At 42.4% G+C, this 12,803-nt stretch overlaps 1 protein-coding gene across 1 annotated transcript in view; it reads right to left on the reverse strand.

Moving 5' to 3' along the window:
* Window positions 1-12,803, reverse strand: part of LOC127422472 (ADAMTS-like protein 3) — a 309,781-nt gene that overhangs the window by 15,631 nt on the left and 281,347 nt on the right. Inside the window, exons 22-24 of the mRNA XM_051666043.1 lie at window positions 4,476-4,603; window positions 4,251-4,379; window positions 153-335 (exon numbers count right to left, since the gene is read on the reverse strand). Of these exons, the coding sequence (XP_051522003.1) occupies window positions 153-335; window positions 4,251-4,379; window positions 4,476-4,603 (440 nt within the window). The remainder of the gene's footprint in view (window positions 1-152; window positions 336-4,250; window positions 4,380-4,475; window positions 4,604-12,803) is intronic.

Consider the following 12,803-nt stretch of genomic DNA (forward strand, 5'->3'; position numbering starts at 1 on the left):
AAATCTCCAGCTGAGATAGCTGACTTTGTCAAAAACCGAGCCAACCCACAAAGTGTGGTTCACATAGCACCGAAACGCTGTCTTGCAATGAGTTCCCTGTCACCCAGCAAACTGTTGACGGACATATGGGTGTACAGTGTATCGCTACTCACCCGACACACGTAGCAGGCTGGAGGCCACCGATTTTCCAATATTGTTGGCAGCCACGCATGAGTAGGTGCCATAGTCCTGCAATGTGAGGTTTCTCAGCAGCAAAGACCCGTCCAGGAGGGGACAAGTGTTGGCGTTCAACGGGCCCTCCTTACGGTGCCAACTCACTGTTGGCTGAGGAACACCTGTTCAAAGAGAAATGCCAAGTTGCTCTCAGTCAATCAATTCACACTGAGGTCAAAAGCCACTACTAATCGCACTGGAGAGAAATGCCAAGTCCCTCTCAATCGATCAATTAATGCTGGAGTCTAGAGTCGCCAGTAATCAGGCTGGTCCAGTAGCAGCTTCCCAAAACAAATCCTGATGTCAACATCTCAAGCTCTTGACAAATCATTGCATAAGTTCCAGTATTTAGGGGAAACTTCTATTTTGCCCTTAAGCATACAGTATACGTCAACTTCAAAGCTTGCGTGGAATTCTTCAAACCGCAGAATATGTTGATTCAAAGAGCAGATCAGCAAGAAGCTTGCAGATTGTCACAAATTACTTGTACAAATGGGCACAATGGATGCAAATTGCCTCCCTCCAGGCGCTTCCCCTGGGATGCCCCCGGTGAAAATAATAAGCAGCACATGGATTGGGATCTGAGATCTATGGTCCCCCATTCTGCTGAGTGGAGACATTCGTACCGACATAGGACCATTCGTCTGAAAGCCAATGAACAGAGTTATTTTCGTATTGGAAAATAACATGTGAAGACTTGAGGTGTGTGTGTGTGTGTGTGTGTGTGTACACCATGTGTACACGTGGTCATAGACATATTTTTGCACCACTAAACAGTCCAGCATTCCTGCAAAGATGGCAGGAATCAATGTTGTTAAGATGTAGGTAGGATCAATGTTGCCCACTGCAATGACCTGCATTTTTTCTTGGAGAGGGTATTTCCACTGGGAGAAGAAATTTAAACAGGAACAATAACTACATGACAACAAGGAAAAAAACAATGAACATAAAGATATATTACATACACATTGTTTATCTCTCGCAGAACAGATTGCGCATTTTAGGCCATGAAATGAGAAACACAACAGTTTTGACTGCCTTCTGACTGCACACTTGTACACACACAGCAGTGTTTTCCCAGGAAGATCTATGAAATGTACAGATTGAATTACACTGCAATCGGGCAACCTGGAATGTGTGAGCGTCTCCAAAGATGTCTCTCCTAACCACCAGTTTAATGACTCCATTACTGTATTCTTAGAGCGTTACCCATATTCCACTCCCGCATTGAGCCTGCCTATTTTGTCCCTCTATCTGGATGTGTTGTTTAAATCCCGTTGCTTTCCCCACTCTCTCTTATTCGTCTCAGAGAACCAGATGGTGATGAAAGCATGAGAGAACAGCGCATATTTGTAGCTTTCTGGTGCAGGCCAAGTCTGCAGCTGTAAAGCCATCGTTAACAGCAGGTGTCCTTCACATCAACTAGATCACTAAGCAAACAACTCGATAGAAATTGCAGCAGGAAGTGAAGACAGACACAGTGGTGACATGCCTCAACGCTTTTATTTATATATAAATGGAAATGAAAGAGAGGTGAAAGGGAGAAGAGTGTGTATATATTGAAGTTATGAAGTTCATGGGGTGTTAAATATAAAATGAGTCTGGTGACCTCAGTTAAAAAAAAAAAAAAAAATTGTAAAATGTTCTTGAAAAATTTATATCTTACATAATTCTGTTTTAGAAGTAAATACACTGGCAGCCAAAAGTTTGGAATAATGTAAAGATTTTGCTCTTATGGGAAGAAACTGCTACTTTTATTCACCAAAGTGGCATTCAGCTGATCACAATGTATAGTCAGGACAGTAATAATGTGAACAATTACTATTTCAATTTGAAAAACATTTTCAGAACTTCTTAAACTACTTCAAAGAGTTCTCATCAAAAAAATCCTCCACGTGCAGCAATGACAACTTTGCAGATCCTTGGCATTCTAGCTGTTAGTTTGTCCAGATACTCAGGTGACATTTCACCCCACACTTCCTGTAGCACTTGACATACATGTGGCTGTCTTGTCGGGCACTTCTCATGCATCTTACAGTCTAGCAGATCCCACAAAAGCTCAATGGGTTAAGATCCATAACAATCTTTTCCAATTATCTGTTGTCCAATGTCTGTGTTTCTTTGCCAAAAAGTGTCTTTTTCTTCCCATAAGGCCTGCACCCCTAAGTCTTCTCTTTACTGTTGTACATGAAACTGGTGTTGAGCGGGTAGAATTCAATGAAGCTGTCAGCTGAGGACATGTGAGGCATCTATTTCTCAAACTAGAGAAATGTTTAGTTGTTTAGTTGTATATCTGGCCTTCCACATCTCTTTCTGTCCTTGTTAGAGCCAGTTGTCCTTTGTCTTTGAAGACTGTAGTGTACACCTTTGAATAAAATCTTCAGTTTTTTGGAAATTTCAAGCATTGTATAGCCTTCATTCCTCAAAACAATTATTGACTGACGAGTTTCTAGAGAAAGCGGTTTCTTTTATTTTTTTTTATTTTTTTTGTGCCATTTTTGACCTAATATTGACCTTAAGACATGCCAGTCTATTGCATACTGTGGTAACTCAAAGACAATGTTAAGCTTCATTTAACAAACTGGGGATAACTGAGCAATGCAATCTTTGCCTTACAAAAATTATATCCATTGAAAAAGACTTCACATCTAATATTAAGTATCTTAATGCAATCTTCTGCATTTGCAGTAGTTAGTTTTGATGATTTTGATGTTGTACTAAAAGTACAAATCTCAGTTTTTTTAAACTGTCCATAATTAGACACTCTTTGGAAAAACTTCAGAAACTGTATGGTATTTTGGTGCAAAGTCATCTGTTGCTTGGCAAAATTAGGTAGATGTCAACATGGACATGTTTCATGACATACCCTCGTCCTTCAATGAGCAACATAAAGATGGTTTGTGCCAACCACAATGTGTTTTGTGAGGTGTATAGTCAACAAGATTTTGTGGTGAAGTAAATATAGCAGAAAAGATGAAGTACTTTCTATATTGAATAAGTTAAAGTGTGAACTTGAAAATATTAAGTAAATTCTACATTTGTACTCAATTCAAACATGTAAAAATGAATGCTTTTAAGTAAATATTATTTATGATTGTTTGTCATCTTTACAATGCATCATCATGTATCAATCCTACAAAACTGGTTTCATTTTAAGTCACTGACCAGCACAATCATTAAACACCATCTAATGATCGTCTGAACGATTCTAAATTACGTTTACATTAAAGTCCACTATGGCAAGCATTCCATAGGCAGAAATCTACAGTACAGACAACTCTTAAAAACGTTATTGTACAGTAGATCAACAGGAGCCCTATTTTGCTACAGCAGATATATTTACCATTCGTAAATGACGCGGTGCAGCACAACTCCCATAAAAGAAGCCCAGCATCCTGAAAAGCCTGTTGACTTTACACACCATTTCTCTCCAATTAGCCGAATCTTTCACCAAAACCACACAGACAAGCGCTATTAAGCATGGGATATGCACACATCAAACATGTTAACTTTTTTCGCAGAGTAAAGTATTCAGTTAACTTGAGGCATTTACTGTATGGCTTCACTGGAAATTGCAGTAGCTTGAATTTGAGATTTCCTCACAAAAAAAGAATGATGCTTTTAACAAATACTGTTTGCTAAATCTCACTTGACAGACACAGTTTTTGTTTACTAGTTTACTAAGGTTTAATGTATTAAAATATAAAGCATACATAAATATTTGTTTTATGGGTGAATTTTACAAATGAATGGTCAGGTAAATTTGATTTAATAATAATAATAATAATAATAATAATAATAATAATTTTATTATTACATAATTGTACTTTACAATATAAATAATATACTTTTTTATATATAACACTTCTTACAAGAGGCTACTAAGAAAAGGGTCTGAGTTCTAAATCTTAATGGTTCTAAAAATTATAAATTTTCTTTATTCAAAATATCATTTATTCTTTCTAACTTTTGATTTGGGGGTGAAATATGACCAGACGGGGTCATATTTTTCAGGTTTCAAATGATTTCACCCTCACCTTTGACAGGGCATTGCAGAGTAATGTTGGCACCTAAACGGGCACTGACAACACCTCCGACCACCACATTCATAATGGTACTGTTCAGATCCGATGTGTTGCTCTGCGAAACAGCGATTGTAGGAGGTTCTGTTTGAAAAATAAAGAACTCGGTTACAACCACAACTAACAGCTCGCATTGCATTTAAAAACAAACATGATAGTACAAAACAACATGTGTCTCACCAGCCAACAGAACTTGTGTCATCTCTGAATCAGACCCCAACTCATTGGTGGCTGTGCACCTGTAGATGCCCATGTCTCTGGCACCGGGGCGAGAGATGTGTACTTCTCCACCGCTGTCCCACGATACCCTGGGTAGGGCAAAAGAAACATGTCCAATCAGGCACATAATTCAGTGTACAGTCCTATCGCATTTTTACTTGTGATTTCCCACACATGCTGCATTATGCAAAAGTCATTTTGATCAAATCTAGACAGGCCTCATTTCCAACACCTTATCCTTGAGTAATCATGCTAAATTGCTAATTTGGTACTAGAAAATCACTTGCCATTACATCAAACACAGCTGAAAGCTATTTGGTTTGTTAAATGATGCTTAACATTGTCTTTGTGTTTGTTTTTGAGTTGCCACAGTATGCAATAGCAATGGCAAAAAAGAAACAGCTTTCTCTAGAAACTCGTCAATCAATCAGTTTTGAGGAATGAAGGCTATACAATGCTTGAAATTTCCAAAAAAATGAAGATTTCATACAAAGGTGTACACTACAGTCTTCAAAGACAAAGGACAACTGGCTCTAACAAGGACAGAAAGAGATGTGGAAGGCCAGATGTACACAAGAGGATAAGTACATCAGAGTCTCTAGTTTGAGAAATAGTCACCTCACATGTCCTCAGCTGACAGCTTCATTGAATTCTACTGATTGTATTTTTTTTTTTTGGTTAAATCCATGGTTAAACCCTTGTTTAACCATGTAGAATGCATGATCTTTTGGGGTATATAAAGTACAGATTCATTTTATGCTGCTTTAATATTATCAGGGTAAAACAAAGGAAGCACATGGAATATACTATACTAAATATTTTTGATATACTAATTTACTAATTATTAACCAGAAGCAATTTGATTGCATGCTGGGCCAACATACGAAATTGGTAATTAGAGAAAATTAATCAAACAACAATACTGAAAAACAGAAAAACACTCACTGTTCCTCACTGGATAACTTTACAAGATTTTATAAAGCCCTTTAAAACTGATCACAAAATTAGGCATAAAATAGAAATGGCACATTTTTATTTACAGATTTAAAGTCTGGTAGCATTGAATCGCTATTAATGTATCATATCTAATAGTCAAACAGTGGAGACTTTTGAAGAAGAATTATGAATTTCACTTTTATCTGTAATATTTTTCCTTGTACCTATCCATGTTGTTATTGTTGCTATAAGCGACTCGCACAAACTTCAAAGTGGGAAATGACCTGTGTTGCTCTTTGACAGGTTTCTGATCCAGTTTCAGACAGCACCGCCACGCAAAATGTTCTGTCGTTTAAAGAGGCATGGTAATGTTTGATGGCTTGTTTAAAGGACATAAAAGTAATTATAAATCATATGTTATATGTTATGGCATTGTTTGTACATGTGAAACTTTAAATTCAGCAGCAGCTCATTTTTTAATTGTCCTGGATTTTAGATTTGTTGTTTATCGAATGACATAAGTTTGTTCACACTTAAGTCGAGTTTATCCATCTTCAGCAATCGCTATTAAAATGTATTGCTTTAGATCAATGACTGTGTTGTGGTAAGAAATCTGTTCCCAAGGAGTAATGACAATAATTGTGGCCAATTACATTTTACACTGTGAAACGCATTTAGTTCTCTTCTAAAAGTTCTTATTTTTTAAAAGTTATCCTGAGCCTAAAGCTGCCCTGTAGTGAGGGGAAGATCAGATCATTTTACATACATGGAGCTTTGAATGAATGAATCTTTTTTTCAAGTCATTTCATTCATTTGTCATGTGACAGCACAGGCTCCACAGGAAACAAAAATTTATTAGTTCACCTCCCGACTGGGTCTTCGGATAAGTGTCTTTTGTTCATTTGTCACATGACTGCTAGGAAGATTCGTTCACAAGTGACAATTACTTTTTTTTCATTTTAAATTTTACAGCTCACAGTTCAGTGTGTTGCAGTTGTTTATTTCATGATTAATACATGTCAGTGTGACAAATGACATTTTAAAAATCATATGAATTGTCATGATGAATAATTTTCATGTATTTAATGCAGGAAGTGTTTACAAGAAATGTTCTGCTAAATGCAAAATTAAAGTAAATTGGTCTTAGATGAATATCAGTAAATTTCTTTAAGGCATACTTGATTTGGGTCTACAGTTCACATACTTGAGGCATACTTGATTTGGGTCTACAGTTATGCAGCTCTCACATGTCGAATGAACGAAAGACTCGAGAGGTGATCTAGACCTAATTATTTCTGTTCCCTATCTGTCACTCACTCGATGTTGTGTCGATGTAGTGACACTAGGGGTCACTCTTGGGAGCCCCAAACACCTCTGATCTTTTTTAAAAGGCCAATGAGAATTGGCGAGCGGAATTTGCATGCCACTCCCCCAGAAATACGGGTACAAAAGGAGCTGGTATGCAACCACTCATTCAGATTTTCTCTTCGGAGCCGAGCGGTTCTATTCATTGAGCTGAATTCATCCGCTGAGTTCATTCACCTCTCTCTGCTGGATTTTACAGTGCATTTCAGCGGCTTCTCCCCCTCTGCACCTGTGGTTTGCAGAGAACGCCCCTGGGTGCTTCGGCAGAACATATTTAAAGAGTATATTCTAAAAGAGTATATTTTCTTTCTAAAAGAGCGGCACACACGGAACGTCTTTTTAAAGATGCCTTTCCATTTGTGTGTTATTCCTGGTTGCGCTCGCTATCTCTCCGCTTCCTACGGCCACGATCGCTGTCTTACGTGTTTGGGCGCTGCCCACACGGAGACATCATTTGTGGATGGATCATGACCTCATTGCGAGAACATGACCATGGCAACTTTGAGGTCGTGGCTTGCATTCGTAAGAAAGCAAGCCACCCCAGCGGCTCCCCGCGGCGGTCCTTCTACCTACGGGTTTGAGGCCACGTCGGTTAGCATTGGGGGCGATTTGGGGATCTCAATGGGACCACCTCCGCCAGATATCCCCCCACGGACCTCCCATTCCCCAGCACGCTCGCTTGCCCCGATTGCGTGCTCAGACGAGCTTGCCGGCTCGTCTCAGGGCGAGTTCGACCTCTTGTTCAGAGCCCAGGAAGTGGATGAGTTATCGAACGCAGCATCAGAGAGCGGGCTCGTCCAGTCGGATGCGGAGGCTTTGACTGGGCTTACCCCTTCGGGGATGGTGGCCCAGTCTCAGGCCGACGTGGAAATGACAGACATGCTTTCCCGGGTGGCCACGAGCGTCGGGCTAGAGTGGGACCCTCCACTCCCCCCAAACCCTCGCGGCTCAATGCCCACGGCCATGGCCACGCCTCACCCCCATCTTGCTACCTCGATGGCGGAGCGGCCAAGGAGTATTCGTGATCCCCCAGGTGGATAAGGCACTCACGGTGCACTTATGTCCGCAGATCGCCACCACCTGGCGCAGGCGCCTGAAACTCCCATCCAGGGCCTGTAGGTTTATGTCCGGCCTGCACGCCATGGCTCTCCTGCAAGTACACCAAGCCAAGACGCTAAAAGAACTTCACGAGGGTAGTTCTGTCCCAGGATTGATGCAGGAACTGTGCTCGGCGACCGACCTCGCTCTCCGGGTGACAAAGGTCACGGCACGGTCTATCGGGCATGCAAATTCCACTCACCAATTCTCATTGGCCTTTTAAAAAAATAAGAGGTGTTTGGGGCTCCCAAGAGTGACCCCTAGTGTCACTACATCGACACAACGTCTCATTCCCTCCATCAGGGAATGGAGGTTATGAAAGTAACCATGGCGTTTCCTGTATCGAGCCTATGATGTCATGTTCATTTCTAAATGAATGAAACACAAACTATAAATTATATACATGTTTCACCAGTTATATAAAATGGAAAAAAATTGTTTAAAATGAAGGAGTCATATAAGAACGACCCATTACTATGACCCTGGACTGTCACATGTACCATTGCTGTCCAGACTCTAACCAACTGCCCAATTATGTAGAAAAACTAAATGAAATGTTTTCAAGTTAAATAGTTGCGCAATTATTTTGTTTTCATGATCAGTTATTGCTGTCATTTCCAAGTACTCGGGTGCACATGCCCATCCCAAATACACATATCCATGCACATCCAGACATGTGCATGTAAACTGAGCTAAAATGTAATAATCCTCTACACAGCAGAACTGTGAAATTGACATATTAGATATAGATATTGACACATTCAGGCCAAATTCTAAGGCAGCATCATATGTATGCTAAACAAAGAAGGCAATACGAGAGCTCAGTGAAAAAAAAAAATATATCCAAGATGATGGATGAAATGAGAAAAATACTTATCATTCATTTCATAACAACAATATAATTAAAATTGGACTATATTACCCCATATTTGTGTATGCTTATGCTATTTACTTTTATGCTCATTAAAGTATCCTGTTGTTAGCTTAGCAACATGGTAACAGCAAACTTTACTGAAGTAAATTGTTGTAATGAGTAGTTGCTGAGATGAGATGGGAGACGCTGGATCTAATTGCAGGCTTTTAATGAAGATGATGAAAGTAAAACAAACAAATGTGAACTCAAATAGCAACAAACAAGAACTGGCCAAGAGGAAACAAAACTAGAGGGTATTTATACACACAAGGGCTAATGAGGGAATGGAGAATAGGTGAGAACAATGGGGAACAGATGGCAGTGATAAGGGCAGTACATTATGGGAAATGTAATCTGGGAGGAAACAGAAGATGGAGGACAAAAACAGGATCAGGAGGCCTGGAAGATGGCCACAGAGTGGGGACAGGGTCAGGAGGCCTGGGAGGCGGCCACAGAAAGGGGGCCGGGTCAGGAGGCCTTGGAGGCGGCCACAGAGCAGGGACCGGGTCAGGAGGCCTGGGAGTTGGCCACAGAGCAGGGACAGGAGGTTTGGTAGGCAGCTCTCGGAAGGAAAGGGGGTTTGGCGGATTGGCCGCAGGAGGTGGAAACTTAGGGGGTAGAGCCATAGGTGGATCCAGAGGTGGAGCAGCAGGACTAGGGCCTTGAGATTCCAATGACGGAGCTGGAGATGGGTCCGGAGACGGAGCAGGCGGAGCAGTCAAAGGAGGTGTCTCAGGATGAAAAGCGGGTGGAGCCACAGAAAAAGCCGGAGTTTGAGAGTCAGGAAGTGGAGCTGCTGGAGGACCAAAAACTGGACACTCAGGAGAAGGACCTGGAGTGGGATCGGGTGGAGCCACAGGAGGATGGAGGATTTGGGTCTTGAGGAGGAACCGTTGGTGGAGCAGGCGGAGCCACAGGAGGATCGGGGATTTGAGACTCAGGAGGTGGAAATAGTGGAGGAGTGGGCTGAACCATAGGAGGTGGAGTTTCAGGGAGTGAGGGCGGAGCCATGGAAGATTCTGAGGGCGGAGCTGAGAGAGGCTCGACGAAGGCAAGCGGAGCCGAGGGAGGCCTGAGGGGCGGAGCCGTGGAAGACTCTGAGGGCAGAGCCGTGGAAGACTGAGGGCAGAGCTGTGGAAGACTGAGGGCAGAGCCGTGGGCCTCCGTGGTCGTGAACATGGGCAGCGACTGGGGAACGGCCTCCGTGGTCGTGCACATGGGCAGTGCCTTGGGAGCAGGAGCGCTTCTTTTCCTTCTCCGCTTCCGGACTACCATGAGCACAGCTGTGGGAGCTCGAATGGTGGAGCCATGGTGGTCCCCCCTGAAAATTCCACTAGGGCTGGCTCTGGGTCTGACAAGGCTGGCAATGCTGCTCTGGGACGGACATGGTAGGCGCAGGCATTGGCTCGTTGGCCGTGGTAGGTGCGGGAGCTGGCTCGTTGGCCACGGCAGGCATGGGCGCAGGCTCATTGGCCACGGCAAGCGTGGGTGAAGGAGCCATGGGAGGCTTGGATGAAGGAGCCATGGGAGGCGTGGATAAAGGAGCCGTGGGAGGCGTGGAGCATGGAGCCGTGGATGCAGGTTTTGGCCCGGGGTTCCCACCATAATCCACTGTGTAAGGGGAACCGCAAAGTTCCAGAGCCTTCTCCACACACTCAGAGTGTCCAGTGAGGATCAGCCGGAGGCATCAGTTCTTTCAGTGCACTATTCAGACCGGTCTGGAAGAAAACCACCAGAGAGTGGTCAGGATAGTGCACTAAATTCGCTAGTTCTAAAAATTCACGGACGTGATCCTCATCTGGATGGTCCCCTTGCTTAAGCAGAAGAATTATGACAGCCGTTAGAGTCATGTTGGTCAGTTCTTCTGTAACGAGAAGTTGCTGAGATGAGACGGGAGATGCTGGATCTAACTGCAGGCTTTTAATGAAGATGATGAAAGTAAAACAAACAAATGTGAACCCAAATAGCAACAAACAAGAACTGACCAAGAGGAAACAAAACTAGAGGGTATTTATACACACAAGGGCTAATGAGGGAATTGAAAACAGGTGAGAACAATGGGGAACAGATGGCAGTGATGAGGGCAGTGCATTATGGGAAATGTAGTCCGGGGGAAACAGAAGACAGAGAACAAAAACCACTTCAAAATAAGAGTAATTGGAAACACGACAGAAACACACTGTGACAATTGTGAGTTGAGTCATCTGTCAGGAATGTTAATTGTATGGTGCACTATGTAGAGCATTCCAAATCGGCCACTTATGAGGTTCTGTTTCAGTCAGGATGTCGCCTAAGAAGGCAGCAGCCTATGTAGGCAGTGACAGCAAGGCAGCTTTGATACAGTCACAGAGACATAGTAATTAAAACAAAATCTGAAAGACAAAATGTGTTAGAAGTGTCCACTCCCACCCAAAGGGGCGATGACACTGTATCCAATCCAGCACATCTCATGAAAGCCCACTCATTCAGACCCACTATTAAAACAACACCAGCTAAGTCATGTCTGAAGAATCAAACTCAGAAAATATATCATCTACAGTGTTTATTTTTTTCAAATCCTAAATATGAGCAACAGCACTGATGCCCTGTAGACTGGAACTTTAAATGAAAAATAATGTAAACTAAACATCATCAGCCCATAATATCAATCATAAAGTTACTAACTTGAGCAGAAAATAGACTGGTGTACACTGGTGTGCGTGTATGATATTCCGTTCACAGCAGTAGGTGTAAATTGACATTGTTAGCATCTGATTTAGAGCGTAACAGTGGTGCCAAGACACATTTGAATGAAAGAGCATGAAAGGGTGAGACTTCATGTGGCTTTAGAGTTTGTGAACGTCAATCACTTTAGCTGTGTTTTGCTTCATATATGGCCAAAAATAAGAAGTGCTATGTAAGCGCCACAGCAGAGTTGGCCCTCGGCCATGAACGCCGCAGGAGCTGCAGTGGGGAGGAAAATGGAGATTTATATGGCATACTACTAAGATGCTGTGGAGTGTCATTGCATTGTTGCACAGGACAAGTTTGATACTACTGTGTATATCACATTTTAATGTTATGTAACTAAAATAGCATTGCAAATAGCATTTTTTCATGATGGCGCCGTGGATGGCTGCCTCGGTGGGGAGCGCTCCTATTGTTTTGTTGTTTTTGTTTGTTTGTCCTGTGTTTAGTAATCTTTTTCCAGCCAGTTTTACCAGAGACGAACTGCTGAACATTCGACAGCTTATACCAGACAGTCTTTTACCAGTTTTTGAATATTCAGACGTTTTGCTAGACATTTTAGTTGGAGGCACAGCTTTGTTTTTCAGGAGACGCAGGCGAGGAAGACGAGCTGGTGCGCTGGTCAAACTCCGATGGCGCGGCTTTCGAACAACGCTGCTGAGCATTCATCTTGCGAATCTTCGCTCTCTTCCTAACAAAACGGACAAACTACATCTTCTCACCCGCACAAACAAGGACTTTTCAACCTCTGCTGCTTGTGCTTCACAGAAACCTGGCTGAGTGAAGCCATTCCGGACAGCGCGTTACATCTGCTGGGCTTCCAGCTGTTCAGAGTGGATTGCATCGCGGAGTTAACAGGGAAAACGAGAGGCAGTAGAACATGCTTTTACATCAATAAAAGGTGGTGTACAGATGTAACAACGTTAAAGAGGATGTGCTGTCCTAATTTGGAAGCGCTCTTTATTAACGGTAAGCCTTTCTACTCGCCGCGGGAGTTTTCCTCATTTATTCTGGTGAGTATGTATATCGTGCCAAACGCGTGTTTGAATGCCGCGCTGCAACAGCTGGCTGATCAAATCACAGACACAGAACAACGATACCCAGACTCAGTTATTATTATTCTTGGGGATTTTAACAAAGCAAATCTCACACGTGAACTGCCCAAATACAAACAGCACATTACATGCCCCACCAGAGACAGGAACATACTGGATCATTGCTACACAACAATAAAGGATGCATATCGCTCT

This window comes from Myxocyprinus asiaticus, chromosome 1 (genome assembly GCF_019703515.2).
Source record: "Myxocyprinus asiaticus isolate MX2 ecotype Aquarium Trade chromosome 1, UBuf_Myxa_2, whole genome shotgun sequence".
NCBI classification, from domain to species: Eukaryota; Metazoa; Chordata; class Actinopteri; order Cypriniformes; family Catostomidae; genus Myxocyprinus; species Myxocyprinus asiaticus.